General features: G+C 35.0%; 1 protein-coding gene across 2 annotated transcripts in view; it reads left to right on the top strand.

The window, feature by feature from the left end:
• NGLY1 (N-glycanase 1) overlaps positions 1-23904 on the top strand; it is a 56012-nt gene that overhangs the window by 17377 nt on the left and 14731 nt on the right. For both annotated transcript variants that reach the window (XM_025883094.2, XM_025883086.2), the window contains exons 4-7: positions 8932-9097; positions 18614-18836; positions 21281-21402; positions 22397-22542. In XM_025883094.2, coding sequence (XP_025738879.1) covers positions 8932-9097; positions 18614-18836; positions 21281-21402; positions 22397-22542 — 657 coding nt within the window. The remainder of the gene's footprint in view (positions 1-8931; positions 9098-18613; positions 18837-21280; positions 21403-22396; positions 22543-23904) is intronic.

The following is a 23904-nucleotide window of genomic DNA, read 5'->3' as shown; positions in this document are numbered from 1 at the left end:
TTGTGCTTCAATTTACTTACAGTCTTTAAAATATTTTCTCCTCTCATTAGCTTCACAGCGAATGTTTACTTATAATAATAATAAATACAACTAGTGTTTACAAATGCTTTCGAGAAACTGTTACTGAATATGTCAGATCAATTAGTAATGATACTAAATGGCTGTGGGTATTCCATGAGATGGCATACATGAAAACATTGTAAACTATAAAGGTTTGCTCTTGGTAATAATACTTTCTGTAAAGTATCTGAGCTGCTCCATTCAGTACAAAGTTATCACAGAATAATGGAAAAATGTGACTACTTAATTCTAATGTGACATAATAGTAACCCTACTGGTCAGTCCGTTCCTTAGAAGAGTGGTTTTCGGTTACACATCTTAACAGTAATAAAATGTTGAGTACATAACCCAGCATCTATTTCCTTATAAATTATATACTTTTAGTATGTTATGTACCTTATACAACAATTTTGTAAAAAAGGTGAAATAAAAAGTAAATCTAAGATGCGCCCCAGTGGATTCTTTTGTGCCCCTCTCATGAGCATATGTGTTCCATCTTGTCCTCAGTTTTGCAGTTAAGGTTGATACAGAAGCACATTTAACTTCTTCATTTTGAGCACCATTTCTTACGTTTTCTAATTATAGTGTTAGAATATATCTTTTAGCCCTACTTTATCTTTTGTTGAATCTCAGTGTTACAGTTTAAAATGCACAGTACTAACCAGCTTTACAGAAAAGAGTGTAGGGGCGCCTGGGTGGCTCAGATGGTTAAGCGTCTGCCTTCGGCTCAGGTCATGATCCCAGGGTCCTGGGATCGAGTCCCGCATCGGGCTCCCTGCTCCTTGGGAGCCTGCTTCTCCCTCTGCTTCTCTCTGTCTCCCCCTCTGTCTCTCATGAATAAATAAATAAAATCTTTAAAAAAAAAAAAAAGAAAGAAAAGAGTGTAATACATGAAAACATTTTATTTTACAAAATAGCTATTTCCTGGACTAAGTAGTATTTTGTTAGTGTTCTGACTCAGAAGATAAATTCACATTTTCTGACTCTTCTGTAACCTCTTTTTTTTTTTTTTTGATTCTTAACTTTGTATTTTAGATATAATTTGGGGCCTTTAAAACACTGTAATCATCAGAAAGCCTCTGGATACTAAACTAAAAACAAAATGTCATTTTATTGGCAAAACAAATGTAGAGTTTAAAAGAAAATAACTTTCCTATACACATATGCTTTTAGTAGGCAGTCTATTACCAATTCTTATTTCTGTAGTCCTTGGGACACGTGTCTTTTTCTGAGTTCCTTAAGGGAATTGGGAGAAATTAGAATGCATCTTGTTTTTTATCACCAAGTCTTGGTTATCCATGGATCACTGGAATGCATAGTTTAAAAAAGTATTTTGTTATTTAAGCATTCATCACCACTATTTGTTATACTACAGAATTTGACATTTATGTTCCCCTGCCTTGCCTGTTTTGAGTGGGGGTACTTAATAGATAATTAAAATAGGCCAAAGTCAAGCAGCAAGAGAAAGAATTAAAAAGCATTGAATGCATATAAACTAGATAAGTCCTGAGCACTCCTGAGCACCAAAGTCAAGCAGCAAGAGAAAGAATTAAAAAGCATTGAATGCATATAAACTATTATATTTCTTTGGTTAAAACTGCAAAGTAAAATTTTGAAATATAAATTGATAGTCAATGATGTTGAAGTTTGCCAATTAAGCTTTTCCTTTAAGATACAAAGTACTGGAATATATTGGTACTCAATAAAAGGTGATGTTAGAAACTTATTTTGCTGCTTTTTCTGGATGTTTCATGTAAGTGGAATTACACAATATGTAGTTTTTTGCTTTTGGCTTCTTGTACTTTGTATGTTTTTGAAGTTTATTCATACTGTAGGATGTATCAGTAATTTATTCCATTTTATTGCTGGATAGTATTCCATGACAGACATTTGGGTTGTTTCCCATCTTTGCCAATTATGAATAATGCTGCTGTGAACATTCACATACAAGGTTTTGTGTGGGCGTGTTTTCATTTGGGTAGATTCCTAGGAGTGGAACCACTAGGCTGTATGGTTAAGTTTATGTTTAATGTTTTAAGAAATTGCCAAGCTGTTTTCCAAAGTTGTGGCACCATTTTACATTCTCACCAGCAGTGTGTGAATGTTACAATTTTTCAGTATCCTCACTGACACTTGTTATGTTTTTTTATTGTGGCAATTTTAGTGGATATTAGGTAGCATCTCATTGTGGCTTTAATTTGCATTTCCCTAATGACTCAATTGACTTTTAAATTTGCTGGTTATACATGCTGAGTGTTTAGTGTTCCTAAAGGACATAATTTCCCAATAACCCTTTACATATTTTTATACCCTTTGCCTTCGAAAAGGAGTTTCAAAACAGCAGAGATAGTTTTTCAAAGACATAGAACATTAGAATGTTAAAAGCATTATATTTCCACTTTTGCAACTTTATCTAGGTTGAAAATATGTGATTCTGAAGTATGATTTGCTTAAAATAAGCCTTCAGTTGTTAACACAACTAGTTTAGCTGCATACTTTTATTTGGCACATGCCTACTTTTAAAATGTGTATAGAATTGTTAAGGACTTTTCATCAATTCTAATCACTCTAGAAATTCTTGCCCGTTGTGTATATGGGTATGCATTTATTTATTTAAAAGAATTATCATTTGAAATTATTCTGTTGAAATTATAAATGTATTGTTAGACAATAATAAGATGAGTTGGTTTATTTTTTTATGAGTTGGTGTATTTTTAAACTTAATCTCATAAGAAACCTTTTAGTCTGGATCTTTATATGATCTTTATTAGAGAAGAAGTCTTCTATTTGGACATAAGATTTAAAGGTCCAAGTTCTTGTTGTGAACCTACCATTCTTAAAGGTAAAATATACTGCATATCGGATCACTTAAATTACGTCTGTATACCAGAATTCTTAGCATCCATTAAAAATGATGCTGTGGTCTATTTTGGCGTTAAGAGAGTTATTATATGGGGAAAAAATAGTAAACTGAGAATTCCAAAATTAAACAACATATGTTGTGTATATGTATATTATATTTCAATTTTTTATTAAAAATGCACATACATAAATATATTCATTTTTAAAAGGTCTGGAAAGCTATACACAGGCATCTTAGCCATAATTTTATCTTAGGGTGAAATTACAGGTGATTCCTTATTATTTATACCACTCAGTATTTCCTGAGAATTTCTTACAACAACATTTACTTTTATAAATAGAAAAAAGGGGAGGGGATTGTAAGAAATAAGGTGATTGAAGTCACAAGCTGATTAAAACTAAGGTTAAAAAATTATTAAACAGAACTTTTGTGCTTAAAAACATGTTCTAAATTTAAAAGTCACAAAAGTAAAAGGCTACATAAAGGTAGAAGGAAGACTGGTGGACTTGAGGACCCCTGGTCCTTTACTAAAGAAGTAAATTTGCTAATCCAGCTTCCACGGGTTATATCACATGATTTGACAAAATATGCATATTGTATATTTTTTCTTAAAAGAGTCTTGAATATATTTCACATTAGAAACCAAAATAATTGAAATCTAAGTATGATCAGTGAAGCAAATCATCTTTTTGACCTAAAACCAGATAGATTGCACATTTTGAACTTCTCTTTGTACTCCAAATAACTTCACCTCCCTCAGGCAGTTAACTGCTGCCTTGTGTACCTGGTTGCCCAGCTGCTGTAGTTGCCATGCAATCGGCAGACTTTGCTTTTATCTCTTAGTGTGTATGGAGTTGTGCCAAAGAATATGTAAAGAAATAAGGCAAGAAAATAAACTCTATTGTTCAGGATTGTTTGCCATAAAAACCACAACGAATGAGATAATTTCCAGATTGGAAGTATCAAATTGAAAATAAAAGTTCTCTAGATGAGTTCTTACCCTCTCTCAGTAAACAAAAACCTACGTTTAAGAACAATAACAAAAATATAGCTGTGCCTCCTTTTTGTAAGAATTCTTTAAAAATGGAGACCTGTTTTGTGTGTTTCTGTATCAGTTCTGGTAAAGGAGCATATTACTCCCTGTTGGGAATACCCTGGATTTCTCATCACTAGATCTTCAGTAAGTTTCTTCAGTCATCTTTTGCACTCATCCCTTCTGGAAGTGGGGCAACCGGGTCTGCTCTGAACAAAAGTCAGTTCCTCCTTTGTCTCTGCATCCCTTCTTCTCTGCTCACTGTGGAATCTCACATGGACTGTGTGCAGTCTTGAACCTCCTCTTTTCTTGGGGATTCTTCTCATTGGCATTTAAACCTTGCTTTATAAAGGCCAGTTTTCCTCTAAGGTTAGGCTGTTGGCATCAGGATGAGCTGGACATTCAGGTTCCTAGATGTAACCCCAGACTGGCTAAATCAGAAAGGGATGGGGAGGAATTGGGGAATCTGTATTTTTCACAAGCAGATCAATGTTTAGGCACCTTTCCTGTAAACTCTCCTATCTGAGAAACAAGCCAGCATACAAATATCCCTGGATCCTACATGTCCTGTAGTTCTCATTTCTTTACAGCAAGTTTTCTGAAGAGCTCCCTGTACTCATCACTGTAGCTTTACTTCTCACGTACTTGTCTAGCAAGCTTCCATTCTTTAATCATGTACCCTATCAGTAAAATGTTTGAGCATAGCCTTTCAATATATATTTTTGTTTATAAATTATATACATGTACTATTATGCCATTATACTGTATCGGGAAACAACGTCAACAGAAGCTATTGAGTAAATGTTTTTAATTTTTAAAAATGTATTAATATATCATTGATGTAAGGGGCGCCTGGGTGCTTCAGTTGGTTAAATGTCTGCCTTTGGCTCAGGTCATGATCCCAGAGTCCTGGGATAAAGCCCCACATCAGGCTCCCTGCTCAGCGGGGAGTCTGCTTCTCCCTCTGCCTCTCCTCCCCGCTTGTGTTCTCTCAAATAAATAAATAAATTTTTAAAATAAAGATAATCACAGTATTATACTCAAAAGACCTTCAGAACATAATTTAGGATGATGAGATTTCTTTTTTTTTTTAAGATTTTATTTTTAAGTAATCACACTCAACTCAGGGCTTGAACTCACAACCCCAGGATCAAGAACTGCACGCTCCATCAACTGAGCCAGCCAAGTGCCTCCAGTCTTTATAATCTTTTACAGCTAGGTTGAGGGTTCATTAGTGAAAACTATATAACATAATCTATAAATTCACTTAGCCAGGCACATATGAATCGCAAAACCTTGTAATATGGTAAGAGTAGAAGTAGGAGTGAACATGCCAGTTGTTACCTCCCTCTGTACTTTGGTCCTTTCTCTCCTCAGGCTAGCTTGCTAGCCACTGATCACCCAAATACTAAATGTTATTATAACTTAATTGCTTTATTTTTTGGCGAAAAAAAAACCAAATAGGAGTTCTAATATTTTCTGTACACTTTCCAGTAGACCATTTTGTGCAGCTGCTTTGGTACTCTTAGGCCACTTGGGGACACAGTTTCACAACTAAGTTTTTTACAACTTGTTTTCCTTATTAACACTATTAGAAATCTTCCTAAGATCATCAAAAATCTCCATGCTGCTAAATTTAATATACTTACTTTCAGTTCATTTTTACTTGACCGTTCATCATCTTTAGCTCAATCATTTCCTGGTTTTTCTTCTACCATAAGTGGTTCAACCATTGACCCAGTTAGTTGCTCACTCAAAATCCACGGATGACTAATGTATTTTTCTACTTTTCTAACTGCCCCGACTCCACAGTTCAGTCACCAGGACTTGTTGATCCTATTTCCTAAGTTCTTTTTACACTTTACTTCTACTAAAGCCACCAGCTCTTTCAGATTTCTGCAGTTGGCTTCCATTGGATCATCTGTAACCTCCTTTCTCTAGCTACAGCTGGAGTGATACTCTGAAAATATAAATCTGATGGTTTTACTCCCTTGCTTAAGTGTCTTTAATAGCTTCCATTACAATGGAAAGAGACCAGAAAGATCTAGCCATTTATCAACTCAGCTTTATCCTCAGCTTTCTCCGCCATTTCCCCTTGGTTCTCCATGCTCTCAACACCCTGATTTTCTCCATGATCCTACATAATTTCCTAAGCATGTTCCCATAAACATACTCCCCAGCTACCTGTATGCTGTTCCTTCCTATAGGATTAGCTTTCCCTTTCCTATTAGCTTCTTATCCTTAGTACTTTGCCACAAATATAAAAAATCTTTCTTCAGGGAATTCTAGGTTCAGAATCCCTGTTGTACAGTGTCACTATCCTCTATATTTGCTTACTCTTCTTACACCTATGAATAAGTTGTCTAACTTACCATTATATCCCAGTAACTAGCAAATAATAAAGGCTCATTAAATATTTGAGTAAATGAACATTGTTGTACCAGTATTAGTTTCTGTATCCATAGACTACTTTGTGAGGATGATATCCTTGACTATTTTGGTCTCCATTATTTTTCCAGTATGTAACACATACACACACACACAAATATTTGTTGACTTAATAATGGTGGTTTTGTCATTATTTAATGCCTTTCCCTCCCTTAGACAATAAAGTGGTCGTGTCTTTCTTATGCACCTATCCCCAGTGCTTTATATATATATTATTAAAAAATCCTGGATAATGTCAGGGAGTATTTGATAATGGTTTTTATTTTTTAAATTAATCTATGTCTACTTTTTTAATATACACATTTAATCCATTCGTATTTACCATAATTGCTAATATGTTTGAATTTATTTCTGACATCTTATTTTGTGTTGCCTGTGTCCTTTTGTTTTTTTCCCTTTTTCCCATCTTTGTTTTATTTTGAGAACAGTTTTCTTCCATTATTTTCCCTTTAAAAGTTAGAAAGTTAAATATTTTCTTTTTTAGTCTTCTATTATTGCACTTAAATTTTTAATGCAAATATTTACTTTTATACTTTTTTACTAATATAATAAGACAGGAACCTCAGAAAGTTTTTACTCTTTTTCTGCTCCCTTCCTTGCTACCTTCTTTATGAGAAAATTTGAGATTTTGCTTTTCAATTATGATTATTTTTAATAATCAGAACTTAGGTTTTACTAGTTTATTTTTTTAACTCACTCCTGCTTTTATCTCAGTTTCTACTCCTGGGTGATCTGTTTATTTACTTTGATTATCTTATATTTTGAGGGGACAATAACTTTAAGAATTCTTTTAGATAAGATTTAGGAGTGATACACTTCTGTACTGCTACATATCAGAAAACAGATTTATTCTGCCCTCCTGTGTGATTAGTTTGGCTGGGTAGGAATCCTGTGTTCCCAGTCTTTTTCCCTCAGAATTTCAAAGATTTTGCTTTATTGTTTCTAATGAGATGTCTGATTCATAAAAGGCTTTTGGAATTTTGTTTTTCTACTTACCTGTTATGAAATGTCACTATTTTATGCCCTGTTTTATCCCCATTCATACTGGCTCTTTCTTCAACTCTCAGAAATTGGTTTCCATTATTTCTTTGAGAAGTTTATCTTTTCTACTGTTTCTACTTTACTTTCTGGACTTCCTGTCAGCTGGATTTGGAAACGTTTGGATTTATCTTCAGTGTCTATTTAGGTTTTTTTTGTGCCACGTTCTCAGAAAATGTCTTGGCTCAGTCTTCTAATCACTCTTTAGCTATGTTTATTCTTCGGTTTGACACCATGTGTACTTTCTTATTTCACTGTTTAAATTTTTTAATTTCCAAGATCCATGGTTGTCTTTCTCTTACTGTATACTGTCGAATCTCTGAAGACAGACTTGCTGCTATGGCTACAGGGTTAGTTCTTCTGATGTTGATTGTAGTTTATCTTTGCAACAGTATGGGTTGTTGCAGATCCAGTGAGTCTGAGAGCTCCTGCTAGCCTATCTGTGAATGCAGCATCTGCTTCTAGCAACTGTGGGGAGGGGTAGAACATGCTACAAGATGGTCTGTACCAGAAGCAACTGTTCGGAGCTTGGATGTTTCTCTTTCCTTTTGGGAATCTAAGCAGCTCCCTCACTTCTCAGAAGCATAGTTCTTTGTTGAGAAGGAATGATGGGGTGGGGGCAGGGGGAAGAGGTCTAACTATTCCTCCTGCAGAGCCCAGCCAGTGTCACTAATGTTTGTTCCAAGGCCCTTTTCTGTCTGGATCCTGTGGCTCCTCTGCTCTTGGGATTATTTTGAAAACTTTAGTTTGTATAACCACTCTTTTTTTTGGGGGGGGCATATTGCCATAGTTTTTTCCTTTAATCCATTTGTATCTGTTTTTCCTCTTTCAGGAATTTCTCAAAATTCCTGATCCCTTAAGAGTACTCCTCCTTTGCTAATGCCATATGGAGTTTTGTTTTGTTTTTTGTTTTAATTATGTTACTTGCAGGGATTTGAACTGGAAAGGCTGTCAGATGCATTGCTCAGAGCACTATTTCTTTTTTTTTTTTTTAAGATTTATTTATTTTAGAGAGCACTCAGGTGCACATGAGCCGGGGGAGGGGCCAAAGGAGAGGGAGAGATCATGCAGACTCCCTGCTGAGCATGGAGCCCAACTCAGGGCTTGATCCCAGGACTCCACAGTCATTACTGGAGCCAAAAAAATGACCTGAGCCAAAATGAAGAGTCAGCCACTTAACCAACTGGGCCACCCAGGCGCCCCTCAGTGCACTATCTTGATCCAAACTTGTAATCAAGAATCTAGCATATCTCTGTTTAAATATGTCCTCAATAATATATTCAGAGAAATAGAATAGATATATCTTTGACTGTGACACACACATGGGTATCTCCTAAAACTAATATTGTATAGCTTTTTTGAGTATTATTATATTTCAGTGAATCCATACATTCCTCTTTATTTATGAAATCATAGAACCACCGTTTTCGGTTATGTGTTGTTTTTGTAGCATATGGAGAAAAGCTAACCAATATTTTTTTTCTATTAGGTTACTACTGATTCAGTCATTCTAAAAGTTCTCCGGTCCAACATTCAGCATGTGCTGGTCTATGAGAACCTTGCTCTCCAGGAGAAAGCACTGGCTTGTATTCCAGTCCAAGAACTAAAAAGGAGATCTCAAGAAAAGTTATCTAGAGCTAGAAAATTGGATAAAGGTAGTGGCTTTATATAACCATTCATTGCTAAATATACATCATTGCTAAAGACAAACACTGAAATGCTGCCTTTTGCTGTATACATCATAAAATTCTAATCTATTTCTATTTTGATTTTTAAGAAGTGCAACAGTAGTAAAATTTTACTGCATGTACCTCAGACACATCTATTAACACATCTTTTTTTTTTTTTAAACCTCAGTATGTGTTTGCAGTTTAATCATTGGTATATGAGTTTTTTTAGGTATAATAGAACTTAAGTCTGTGGAACATATGATAGTATTATTAGTGAATTTTAATGTGAATTAGAATCTACGTTCAAGATTAATCCATATGATTAGACCATTGATTAATTTTGGCTAATAAAGATAGTATTTACTGGTGTATGGTTCTTCCTCACCCACTGTTGTCCACTGCCTAGGAATAAATTCAGCTCTGCCACTTTACTGTGCATTACTAAGCAAGTAATTTGATCTCTATGCCTCAGTATCTTCATTTGAAAATAGGATGATTTTTAAAAATAGGTGAAATAGTACATGTAAATGGCTCAGAACAATACCTACCACATTCATCAACCAATAATTATTTGTGTGTTATTATTAATGGTCTTAAGATTTTAGTTGTTAAATTTTTCCAATGGTAGCATTTTTACTTTGAGTTTTTATGTAATTAGCTTTTATCTAATTCATTTCTTAATACTATATTTTCTAGGGGACTATGTAATTTTTCTGGTGGTTACCTTAGTTTGCAATAAATGTTTTAACTGAGTCCACCTTCAAAAACACTATTCTGCTTCATGTATGGTGCAGATACCTTTTAACAGAATCATCCCAATTCTTCCCTCCCATCCTTATAACATTGCTGTCATATGCTATAATCACCCAGTACGTTGCTATTGTTATTATTTAAAGAAGTTACTTTTTACGCCAAGAATAAGAAAACAAAAGATTCTCTTTTACTTTCATATATTCCTTTTCTGATGCTTCCTTTCTGTAGATCCAAGTTTCTGATCTATATCATTTTCCCTCTTCCTAAAGAACTTCTTTTAATATTTCGTTCAGGGCAGATCTGCTAGAGATGAATTCCCTCAATTTTTCATTGCCTGAGAAACCCTTAATTTTTTCTTCACTTTTGAAGGATAATTTCCCTGGGATATAGAATTCTGGGTTGGTGAGGTTTTTCTTTCAATAACACTTTAAATATTTTACCCTCCTGTCTTCTTGCCTGCATTGTTTATGACAAGAAGTCTGCTATAATTCCCATCTTTATTCCTGTTTAGGTAAGGTTTCCCCCATATCCCCTCAACTTACTCCCCATCCCCAGCTTTATTCAAGATTATCTCTGTCTTTGGTTTTCTACAGTTTGAATATGACATGCCTAGGTATAGTTTCTTGGTTGGTGTTTTTTGAGCTTCCTAGATCTGTGGTTTGGAATCTCATTAATTTTGGAAAATTCTTGACCATTATTGCTTCAGATACTTCTTTTGTTTCTTCCTCTCTTTTCCTTCTGTATTCCAAAATGAATGTATCGTATTTTACTTTTATCTGTCTCTGCCTCAATTTCCCACAGTTCTTAGATGTTCTGGTCCATTTTGAGATTCTCCTGCAGTTCTGTGCCTTTTTTTTTTTTCCTCTTTGATTTTCAGTTTAGGAAGTTTCTGTTAACCTGTCTTCAAGCTCACAGACTCTGGCCTTGGCTGTGTCCCATCTACTGATGAGCCCATGAAAGGCATTCTGTTACAGTGTTTTTGATTTCTAGCATTTCCTCTAGATTTTTTTAAAGCTTCTAAAGAAACAAAAAAAATCTATTTATGTTATCCATCTGTCTTACATGTTGTTTACTTTTTTCATGAGAGCACCTAATATATTAATCAGAGTTACTTTAAATTCTTTGTTTGTTAATTCCAAAATCTGGGTGGTTCTGATACTTGCTTTATCACTTCAGACTGATTTTTCTTGCCTTTTAACACATCTTGTATTTGTTTGTTGGAAGTTAGACATGATGCATTGGCTAGTAGGAGCTGAGGTGAATAGGCCCTTTATGTAAGGTCTTATGTCCATTTAACAAGGAGTTGGGCTATGTTTAATGTTAGTTGTAGGTGTCAGAACCTTCAGACTTGCTCTGGTATTCTTCTTGTCTCCCCTGTTGTCTTTGGGCTTTTCTAAAAACTCCTTAGATACAGTCTGCATCTTTTAGTAGACTCCATTGTTGTTACACCAGAGCCTTGTTGGTGTAGTGGTAAGGTACGGGGGAGTAGAAGCCCCCTGTAATCTGATGATTAAGTCTCAGTGCTTTAGTGGGCCTGTATCCTCAGGCCTGTGACCTTCCCAAGTCTTTCTTAACTTTTTCCCCCCATAGACGAGATAGGAAGACTAGAAGTGGCTAGGGTCAGGGAAGTTAGTTCCCTTTCCCCACTTCAGAAAAGGCTCTGGTAAAATCTTTTTCCCTGAAGAGTAGGCCTTTATTGTAAAGAACGTTCTGGGCATACTTTGCAATTCTTAATCTTCTCCTCTTCTTTTCAGAGCTATGAGATCTTTTTTGGTTCTTCACCAAGAAAACCTAGTGGGATTCTTGGAGGGAAAACCCACAAAAGTGTTAGGAACCCCTCCTAAGATTGTGTTTCTTACTCAAGCTAGTCCATATTCAGCCTCCAGCAATTTGTTGAAATTATCATTTAAGTGTTTTTACCAATTTATGACTCCAGTGGCTTCTGTTCCATGTAGCAGATGGCTGGTTGTGATTCTGTGTATTTGGCTAAGATTCTCTGTATTTGTCTCGTCTCTCCAGATTTCAGGGTGACAATTTGCCCTGTGAATTCTAAGGAGCTCAAGAAAAGTCAATGATTTTGGTTTGTTCAGTTTTTTGTTTTCATAACGATGGGAATGACAACTCTAAGCTCTTTACATGTCAGAGCTAAAACCAGAAGTCTCTCTGAGGGATTAATTATGTATCTCTTTTCCTTTTTTTAATCATTTAATCACTTCTTACATATGTTGTTTAGGTATTTTGCTGCCCATTGTATTTTGGTAGTTTTGTTTTTATTATAATATTATACTATGTCATTTTCTTGTATTTGAAGACCATTCTGGAGCTTAGACTTAATTCAGCAACATTGCTGTGAGACCTTGAGACAGTTCTTCATCTTCTTGGATTAACAGTTTTTTTACTGTTTATGAAATAAGAATGCTTATTAACGTGATCACAAAGGCCCTGTCCACATTAAAGTACTGTGTTCCTTCAGACGATCCCTGACATAAATGCCTGTTTAACAGGTACTTACCGAAGCATGTTTTATGTGTGAGTCAGTCATTCAGCTGAGTCCCACAGAGGAGACACAATTAGCAGTGTCCCTGTTGACATTTGCCTGGCATTTTTTTTCCCCTCTAATTATAAAGGTAATACATGGCTTTTTTTTTTTTGGTAGAAAATTTGGAAAATAGGGGTAAGATAAGCCATCTATAACTTCATTCATAGTATGACTTACGAGATTTGTCTATATATTCTTTCACACTTAAAATTTAAAAGCAGTATAATGGAGTTTTAATTTAAGTAGGAAGGAAAGAACATCAGGTTGGTAGAATGGTATTATGAAAATCAGTAAAAGACTGAGCTTTTTTTTTTTTTTAAAGGTTATAAAGGATGAGTTGGAATAGTAACCTAAGATGCCAAAGGACTTATTAAGGCAGGGATTGGGGATATTGTTCCAAATGTAGTTAACAGGATGTGTGGAGGCAGAAAAGTTAGATTCTATACGGGGAACAATGAATAATGAAATCTGGCTGTGTGTAGTGTAAGGAGTGGGTAAAACAGTAGTGAGAGATCAAGTAGACTGAGATCATATTTTGGTTGACATTGAATTTCAGGCAGAGAAATGTATACTGAATTTATCTTATATTTTTAATCTTTCCAAAAAGAACTAGAGGTAAAATGGAACAAAGAATACTTCTAACAAAGTTTTAAAATAGAAAATAAGGACCAAGGAAATTAGGAGGATGTACATGTCTTAGTTGTAAGGCTAACATTACAATCTTAGTATGATTGAACATAGAGCAAAAGTGTTATGTAATCTATTCATTAGCAAGGAGGAAATAAAGCGTTCGCTCAGGAAAGTCAAGTATTCTTTGGTTACTTAATTCAGCAGCATTAACCATTGAAGCTTTAAGCAAGTGAGTGACATCAGAGGTGTGCTTAAGGAAGATTGATCTAGGAAAACCTTGTAAGATGAACAAGAATAAGAGAGTGCAAGGAGAGAACAGTTGAAACACAGTAGTAATAGAGAGGAATAGGGTGAACAGGGTATTGTGACAGCAGGGGAGAAAATGGATGTGAGTTATTGGGGTGATAGAATACATATTGTTTGCAGTTGATGAGTACATTTGATGTGACAAGGCATCGTGTATGCTTAAGGAAAATGTCAAGGAGGACTTTCCAGTTTTGAATTCAGGCAACTAGAAGATTAGAGGAGTCAATAGGAACAGGCTTTGAAGGGAAATGTTTTAAAGTAACTGCTGGCCATTATCTGGACCAGGTGAAAATCTAGGTCTGGAATTCTGTTAAGAAGTACACTTTAGGGTGATAGGTAAAACTGTGCAAGTAAATGAGATTTCCCAGAATGAAAAGGCAAGGGGGAAAGGGAGGATTGCAAAGGTTCTAGAAAACAGGACGGTACTAGTACTAAATACATGTAGGTATTTATATTTAAATTAAGTTTTAAAAAATTAAAAATCCAGTTCTTTAGTTACAGTCAACACATTTTAAGTACTTATTAACCACAAGTGACTTAGTGGCAACCCTATTGGACAGTGTGCATATGAATTATCTCCATTATTGCTGAAAGTTCTATTGGATGGTACTGTTCCACAAAAACAGTAGGATACTGAAAGAGTTACAGTCGTAAGTAGAGGAAATTCAAATATATAGTGAAATAAGTGGTATTATAGACATAATGAATGGATCATTGAGGGTTAGACTGGGCTGTGAGTAATGGGATTTGTGACCCCAATGGCTTAGGATTTATTTTCTCATGTAAGAAATTATTGCGGTAGGCAGTCTGATGCTATTGGTAAGCTCTGAAACATTATCAGAGGCCTAGGTCCCTTCTGTCTTTTGGCTCTGGCATACATGGTTTCCATTCTGCAGGTTACATCTCATAGTCTAAGATGGCTGCTAAAGCTCCAGCCACTATATCTGCAGACCAGGCATCAGGAAGACGAAAGGGAGAAAAAGCAAAATGGAACTACTGAGCCTGTTCTCTTGAAGCAGCCTTCTTTGGACTCTCACCCAAATTTAGTCAATCTTTAGTCTTTTAGCTGATGCATTGCCATCCCAAATAAATTAGAATTCTGTAAATAAAGTACTGGCTTTTGGATATTGTGTGGCAGCCAGGTCCCTCTGCCCCAGTGACTATCTGGCTCTGAGATGATGACAAAGCCTCATTTGTCCAGGTTGGTGATTTTCTCTCATTCATGATTGTGTTTTGGTTTTTTTTTGGTTTTTTGTTGTTGTTTTTTTTTCTTTTCATTTTCTCCCCAAGTTAAATCTTACTCTGAGTTTCTAAACTAGGAAAGAGTATTCTGGTTTGTAACAGAAGTGAGGACCTAGGAACCCTACCCACTGAGATACCTTTAGAGATAGTTGAGGCTCAGAGAAGCATGATTCCATAGCTCTGGCTTGGAAGATTTGTCATGATTGAGTGTTCCAGATATAGGGGAAACACCTTAACCCTGTCGTTTTGGGAAAGTGAAACAAAATATATGTTGGCCTACTAAATTGAATATGAAGACGTGGGAGGAAGAATGTTGAGTACTAAGGTGTGTCAAAGGACGAGGCTACCTGTACTGATGTTTTTACAGATTTTCTTCTCATTCCCTCTTTTGCACACTAATGGTCTGTGATTTTCATAGAATGGAGTTAAGACCTACACTTGTTAATTTTATCTTTGTTACTGAAAAGTTATGAGAAATCTGTATTTTTGAAGATGCTAAATGTATTAATCTGAAGTCTTGATTATAATTTTAAAATGTACTCTCCACACTCTAATATATTCTCCATATTCTCACAGAAATTTAGTATCTTAAAAAAACAAATAAAAAAGAATTCAGCATCTAAGTCCAGCCTCTCTTTAAGCCCCGTATCTCTGAGCTTTCTGAGCTCTTGTCCTCTCTGGACAGGATTCCACTTGCATTTCTCTGAGCCATAATTCAGGACATTGCTTGATCAAGGAGCACTGACCCTCAGGTGGGCCTCACTCTCCGTGCAATAGTCCTCCTTCTAACTGGGAGGCTGCTGCTCTATACCTGGAGTACATATAACACAGAAGCACAGGGATGCTGTCTTCCTTTCCCTTCTTTTCCCAATTTGATAATGACTATTTGGTGAACAGTATTAATTCTAGTTAATATTATGAGGTTTCTTTGTTTAGTCCTTCCATCATTCATTCAGATACATACTGAGCACCTATTGTGTGACAAACACAGCTCAAGGTCCCTACTGTCATGGGGTGAGACAGACTACAAAACCCCAAATACTCAAATAGAATGGGTAGATAAGTGCTGGGAAGACAAACAAGTCAGGTTAACAGTACAGAGAGTGCCTAGAAAGATGCTTTTTCGTATAGGGTTGTCAGAAAAGGCTTCTCTGGAAAGCAGTGACTTCCATTCCAGGTAGAGGGCACCAGCAACTGCAAAGGCTTCCCGAGGTGAGAGTGAGCTTGGCGCATTGAAAGGATGACAAGGAGGACCTGATGCCTGTAGCAGAATAAACAAGACAGAGGTCAGAAAAGTAAAGGGGGTACATTAGTTTCCTCTGTCTGCTGTAACAAATTATCACAAACTTGGTGACCTAAAATAACAGAAATTTATTGACTCCTGGTTCTGGAAGCCAGAGGCCATAATCAGTGTCACTGGGGCCACGATATCTCTCTCTGTTCTGCTGTCTCATCGCCTTCTCTGTGTGTGTGTGTAAAATCTCCCTCTGCTCCCCTCTCAGAAGGATAGTATGCATTTAGGGTCCACTCAAATAATCCAGTATAATCCCCCCATCTCCAGGTCCTTAACTTCATCATATCTTCAAAGACCTTTTTTTTTTTTCTTTTGCTGTATCTGGTAACAGTTTTAGACTCCAGGGGTTAGAATGTGGGTATCTTTTGGTGGACCGTTGTTCAGCCTACCAGAGGAGACCAGTTGTGATAACAAAGAGTAAGAGTAGGGACTTTGAATTGTATCCTGAGTGAGATGGGAACCTCATTGGAGGGTTTTGAGTGATATAATCTACCTTGCATTTTTAAAAAGATTACTCTGCTTTAGACACTTGATGGAGAAGAACGGTGGCAGTGCTGTATTACTAAAGTTCATTTTTAATTGAATACAAACTTTCATATTATATGAGAAAAGCTAAAATCTCCCTGTCTGTCCTACACCTCTTCCGTAGGTAACAGCTATTATCATGTGATACGTTCCTTTTCATATCTTCTCCTATGTATTTATATCCATAAATAATTACCTGAAAAAATAGTTTAAGTTGTATGGGTTTACATAAAATTTATCATCCCATATATATTGAGTTTCTTGGTGTTTTTCATTTACTAACTTGTCTTAGAAATCTTTTTAACCATAGTGTTCTATAGTATGCATATACTAATATTTATACAGTTTCCTATTGATAGACATTGAGATTATTTACCATTTTTCTCTATTCTAAATGCTCCTGCAGTGAGAATTCTTGTAAAGCATGCCTTATGGTGTATATGCACAAGTATTTCTCTGAGATAAATATAAAAATGTCAAGGGTGTGTGACTTAACACTGTAAAGGATCCTCTCAAGTAAATTGCCTTTCAGTTCACATCAGAAGTGTCCGAGAGTATTTATTTCCACTTAATGAAATTATTGGACTTCTTTTATAGACTTTGAATTTTTCTAATGGGTTTGCTGATATTCTTATCGATTTATAGAAGTTCTTTATATATTCTGGATACTTTTCTTTATTAGACATGTTACATTTTTTTTTCTCCCAGTGTTCTTTGCTTACTTTAGTGTATCTTTTGAAATTCATAAGCTATAACTTTAAATATAAGAAAGTTTATTTTTTCCCATTATTGATTTCACAGTCTGCATCTTGTTTAAGAAGGCCCTTCCCTATCACAGTCATAAAAGTATTCTTTTGTAACTTCTGTTGCCTTCATAGTATTCCTTCTCTCAATATAGAATTTTTATATTGTCCCCAAATCATTTATTGAACAGTCCATCCTCTTAGAACTACTTTGAAAGGCTAACTTTATTAGATACTATGTATCACTTAGAAATCTGTTTTTCAGGAGTCATTCTTTTGTTTCAGTGATCTGCTTTGTATGTTCTTCACCAATATCACAATATTTTGATTATTAGAATTTTGTGATGTGTTTTGACATGTACTAAATGAATTTATCATATTGCTCTTAGTCAAATTTTATGAAAAAATATTTTATAAATTTTTAATTAAATTTTTTAAATTAAATACTTTTTAAATTTTTTTATAATTATAATTGGGTTTACATTAAATTACAGATTAATTTGTAGAGAATTAACAACTTTGGAAAATTGTTTTCCCAACCAGGAACGTAATATATTTCCGCCCTTTATATTCTCTAGTTTTTTCCTAATATAGGTTTTTTTTCATTTGGCACTATATCAAACAGAAATAGAGTATAATGTATCAAACACCTATGACCAGCATTAAACTTTACTAGATCTTCACATTATGCCATATATTTCCTTCATATTATGATCACTTCTTAATAGTAAAACAAGAAAGAGATGAGAACTCCCTGTGTCTCCCAGATTCTTTTCTCCTCTCCTTCTCTTCTTCCCAGAGGTACCACAGTCTTGAATATTGTCAAGAGACATCTTTTTATTTGATAAATAGATACAATTTTATGTAATATTATAAGCCATACTTACTTTCCAGGGTTGTTATATACTGTGTAGACATTGTTGTGTTTTTAGGTGATTTATGGTGAGTATTCACAGATGAATTATACTGTATAGTTGAAACACTGATAGAAAAGCTGGTAGGTTGATTTTTTTAAGGTGTCTAGAATTCTGTGATTTCTGCCTGTGATTTTGTGATTGTTTCTTGTTTACTTGTATATATACCTGATAAGTTGAATGTAGTCCTTTTTAAATGTTTTTAAAAATTAAACTGATTTCTTAACCTCCCTGTGTTTCAAGATCAAATACACATTGACCATAGTTCCCTAAGAGGTTGTTGTGTTCAGCTCACTTGTTAGTACATAATGTTGGTTAGAGGTTACAGAGTGGTAAATGTCCTACTGCTATAAATGTACGATGTATTATGTCATTGTATTTCAGCCTGGTTCACAATATGCCGACAGTTCTTTTCTTGCATCATATTTGTGAAAACCTTTTAGATCTTCTTATATGTTCATATATTTCGGCTCCATATTCGAGAATAAAATACATGTGTGTATTTTTAGTTTTTGTCAGCTTTAGATCTTACTTGACTCTGTTTTAACTTCTCAGGTACTAATGTAAGTGATGAGGATTTTCTTCTGCTGGAGCTTTTACACTGGTTTAAGGAAGAATTTTTTCAATGGGTGAATGATATTTTGTGCAGCAAATGTGGTGGCCAGACTAAGTGTAGAGGTGAATCACTGTTCCCCAATGATGATGAGATGAAGTGGGGTGCAAACAGAATAGAAGATCATTACTGTGATGCATGCCAGTTCAGCAATCGATTCCCAAGGTGGGTGTCCACTGCACAGTAAAGTTGCAGTGCACTGCAAAGTAAAGTAAAGAGTGATCTCTTCATGGAATGGTTAGAAAAGAATTTTTATTAAATGAACTCTTCAATTATTAGAAATATATTCCTCTAGGACAGAGGTTGGCAAGCTGTGGCTAGCAGGCTAAATCCAGCCCACATCCTATTTTTATAAATCAAGTTTTACTGGAACACATTTATGCTGATTTGTGTACTTATGATCTGTAACTCTTTTTACATTCCAGTGGAAGGGTTGAATACTAGCAGCAGAGGCTATATGGCCTGCAAAGTCTAAAATAATTACTGCCTTTTTATAGAAAAGTTTGTTTATTCTTGCTCTGGAATATAAATTGAGTATAGTCTTAGCACATTTAATGATGTAAATCTGGTATTGTTCATTTAATTATATAACTTTTGACCTTCTGATAACTTTAATAATGATTGATAGCACATAAAAACAGCACTAGCAACATTAATAATAATGATAAATTGTGACAGCAAAGACAATGCTGTACTTAAAATAATCTTCATATGGTAAAATGGAAGGTAGAAGTGTAGTACCATCATATTACTTTCTTTTTAACAACAGAATTTTGTTTTTAATCAGGTGCCTCCCCTGCCCAACCTAACATATTCTCATTATCTAAATTTTAAACTAAAGAAGTTTGTACTTCTCAGTTAACTTTTTTCAGTTACTGTCAATTCACAAGCCTCTTATCAATTTTTTTTAAATGACAATACTTATAAATGTTGGCTGTATCATTGGTCAAGAAAAGATACCAAGTATTTGAAATACCTAATTTTTGGAGCTTAGGGACTCAGTTTTGTCCTAACTAGGAACCAACCCTCTGATATACATAATATAGAATATACAGAATCCAGTATCTAATAATACTGGATATATATACTAATAATATAAAATTAGTTCAAGTTATTTCTTCAGTCAGCATACATTTTACACAGGTACTTTGCAAATATTGGAAGGTAAAAAATATATATAATTAAATCTCTTTTCTAATAAACTTTCCTAGGCAGTTAGATATAAACTGATAATGCAGTGTGGAGGGGCACAGGCTAACAAAGATATTTACTGTTTTCCTTTCTACTTCTTTGCTTGTTTAACTGTTAGCTGGTCTATGTATATAGAGTTGGGATGATGAACACTGTCAATTCTAGGCTAAGCTGATCATTCAACTTGGCACAAGTAGTATATAGAAGAGGCATAGGGTGCTCTAATTTTGCCATTATTACTTTTTCATGTAAATTTACATCTTTTTTAATTACTTAACTACTTAAATTAAATTCATTTAATTTAGCTAGTTTAACCAACAGCATCTGCTTAACACAAACTTGTGTTAAGCTTAACATAAACTGTCGAGCCAGTTTATTAATGTAATGGTTTCCTTCCACAAGCTCATGGCCAACATCTCTGCTCAGCTAGGGCACATTTCTTGCTTAGCTTTATCAGCCGAGATCCTTCTCAACACAGTATGCAAAATTTGGTATTTTCCAATTTTATGATAATTTTGTAATTGGAGTACCTTTTTAAAACATTGTTGCAAACATCTTTCAAAAAACAATTTCCAAATTAGCAAGCACCTTTAAGTCACTAAGAAGGAAAACAGTTCAATCAAAAAGATCATTAGAGGGATGCCTGGGTGGCTCAGTCACTTAAGTGTTGGCTCAGGTCATGATCCCAGGGTCCTGGGATCGAGTTCTGAGTTGGCCTCCTTGCTTAGCAGGGAGCCTGCTTCTCCCTCTGCCTGCCACTCCCCCTGCTTGTGCACTCGCTCACTCTCTCACTGTCTCATTTTCACTCTTTCTGACAAATAAAATCTTAAAAAATCATTAGAAAATTAGTATTTTAAGTAGAATTGAGTTCCCTAAGTTTTTAAAATCTTTATTGAGTAGTTTAAGTTGTTTACCTTTTAAATGCATGAGCTAATTATACGACTTGTTAGAATAATACTGACGCTTTAAGCAGATTTCCTAGAGAATCTCTGCCTGTCCAGATCTAATCTGCCCTTCAAAGCCAGTTTAAATACAAGCTGTCCTCCCAACCACTCTCCCATAACACTCAGTCTGACCTATTGTATGGTTTTGTCACATTCTGCCATGTATTAGTTATTTGTGTTAATTTCTTCTTCCTGTAAGGCCTGTAAACTTGAAGGCTGTACCACTGTTTAATCATTTTTCACTAAAGCTTCTATTAACATAATGCCTCATATAGTCTAGGTTCTTTAATCACTATCTAAGAATGTGAAATGAAGCTAATGTAATATTAGATGTCAACTATATTTCAATTAAAAATAAATTTCAAAAATGTGAAATTAAGAAATATTACTGTTTAGCACAGAGGTAATATAAATTGTTTAAAATTCTTGCTTTTATTAATGAATCAAAGCTTTTTTATGGTTATTTTAAAACAGATATAATAACCCTGAGAAACTTTTGGAAACAAGATGTGGACGGTGTGGCGAGTGGGCCAATTGTTTTACACTGTGCTGCCGAGCCTTAGGGTTTGAAGCTCGCTATGTTTGGGATTACACAGGTACAGAACATGGTGTAAAGCAGAGTAGTAGGGCTATGCAGACTTCAGGATTGGGTTTATTGTCTGGGCTTATCATTTTCTGTTACTTTCTGGCCTCGTCATTTTGAGCTTCCATTTGCCTTCTTTTAAAATAACAATAATACCAGCCTCATAAGATTTTTGTGGGGATGTCAAGATTTTTGTAGTACACTTACCATTTTGCCAGGTACTTTAAACATGACACTACAGACATTCTTTTATAAACAATTTACTGTGACACTTGTAATAATGCTTTTTCTATATGAATAATAACGTGTAATATGCTCTAGAAATCTTCATTTTTTTGTAGGGATTAGTATAAAAGATGTAGTAATCTTAAACCTCAGTATACAAAAAAAATGTAATAAAAACCATGTGAAATTTATATTGTCCTTATTTAGAAATGACTCTTCTCATCTTCATTTTTAAAAATTGTTTCCCTTGTTCTCAGAATTTTACTTGTGTTTCCATTGTTTTTTAGGATAAAATGAAATCTTCACTTAAGAATTCCTGTTCTCTTACAGTCAAATATAGAACATCAATAACCAGAGATCCTTTGTTAGACCTCCTACTGGTTCTGGGTATTAAAGGGCAAAAGAGACTGCAGTTTCAAAAGTGGCATTAGCTCCTTCGTATCAGCAAAGACTGAGCCTGATGTTTTTGATGCTGTTGTTCAGTATGTTTGCCTTTTTAGAATTACAGCTCACATTATTTTTAATTAAGCTTAAAACTGACTGCATTAAAGGACATATTCCAAAAACATTTTCAAGGATTTCAAAGAGACAGAAAAATTAAAACAAGTATTCTAGAGTCTCGTGTGCCCCCAAATGCTCAGACCTATTAACTAAAATTTAAGACCTTTACAAATTCTGACCTGATCCTTAAGAGTTTGCGTACAGTTGTTGGGAATCATTCTGGTTTTAGAAACTTCACTTTCATTTCCTTTCTTTGTGTTGCTCTCTTGTCTCTTGAGTAGACCATGTCTGGACGGAAGTGTACTCTCCTTCTCAGCAGCGGTGGCTGCACTGTGACGCATGTGAAGATGTGTGTGATAAGCCGCTCCTTTATGAAATAGGGTGGGGCAAGAAGCTCTCCTATGTCATTGCATTTTCTAAGGATGAGGTACGGCAGAAGCAAAAAACATTTTTTCTAAGAATGAAATATAATTCCTTTTGGACAGCTTTTGAAGATATAGTTGACATACAATAAGCAGCTTATATTTAAAATGTATAATTTAATAAATTTTGTCATTTGTATGCACCCATGAAATTATCTTTGTAGTCAAGAGAGTGAACATACTCACTGTCCCTGGAAGTTATGTCCTTTCTTACCCCTCCTTCTTGCCCCTCTCTAGGCAACCATGCATCTGCTTTCTCTCATTATAGATTAATCTGCACTTCCAGAGTTTTATATAAAATGGAATCATACAGTGTATATTCTTTTTGGTGAGCATGGTCTGGTTTTTTTTACTCAGCATGATTATTTTGAGATTCATCCATGTTATTCTTACGTATCAATAATTTATTATTTTTGGGCACCTGGGTGGCTCAGTTGGTTAAGTGTCTGCTTTCGGGTCAGGTCATGATCTCAGGGTCCTGGGATCGAGCCCCGTGTCAGGCTTCCTGCTTAGCGGGGAGCCTGCTGCTCCCTCTCCCTTGCCCTCCCCAACTCGTGTTCTCTCTTGCTCACTCCACTCTCTTTCTCTCAAATAAATTTTTAAAAATCCTTAAAAAAATAATTTATTGTTTTTATTGCTGAGTATTCCATTGTATGCATGTACCATAGTTTGTTTATCCATTCACCTGTTGATGGGCATTTGGGTAATTTCCAGTTTTTTACTATTTCAAATAAAGCTGCTGTAAACACTTACGCACAAGTCTTTATATCGCCATATGCTGTCTTTTCTCTTTGGTAAATGCCTAGAAGTGGAATGACTGGATCATATGGTAGGTGTATGTTTAACTTTTTAAGAAACTGCTAAACTCTTTTCCAAAGTCATGTGCCATTTTACATTCTCACCAACAGTATGTGAGAGTTTCCAGTTTCTCTGTATCCTTGCTAACACTTAGTATGGTTATCTGTTTTTGTTTTTGTTTTTGTTTTAATTTTAGCCCTTTTAATAGATGTGAGGTGGTATCTCATTGTGGTTTTCATTTGCATTTCCCTAATGACAAATGATACTGAGTATCTTCTTACTGCTTATTTGCCATGCATAGCCCTCTTTGCCCATTTTTTTTTAATTGGGTTGTTCATTTTCTTATTGTTGAGTTTTGAGAATTCTTCATATATTCTGCATACAAGTCATTTTTCAGATAAATGCTTTGCGAAGATTTTCTCCTTGTCGGTGGTGTGTCTTTTCATTCTGTCAGTGACTTTTAGAGACAAAATTGATAATGTCCAGTTAATCAATTTGTTCTTTAGGGATTGTGCTTTTTTTATTTTTTAAATGAGGTATAGCAGACATATAGTTGCACATGTACAACA

Source organism: Callorhinus ursinus, unplaced genomic scaffold, assembly GCF_003265705.2.
Source record: "Callorhinus ursinus isolate GAN/ISIS: 27379988/994484 unplaced genomic scaffold, GSC_fseal_2.0 scaffold1, whole genome shotgun sequence".
Lineage (NCBI taxonomy): Eukaryota > Metazoa > Chordata > Mammalia > Carnivora > Otariidae > Callorhinus > Callorhinus ursinus.
This window is presented reverse-complemented; position numbering and strand designations above follow the sequence as displayed.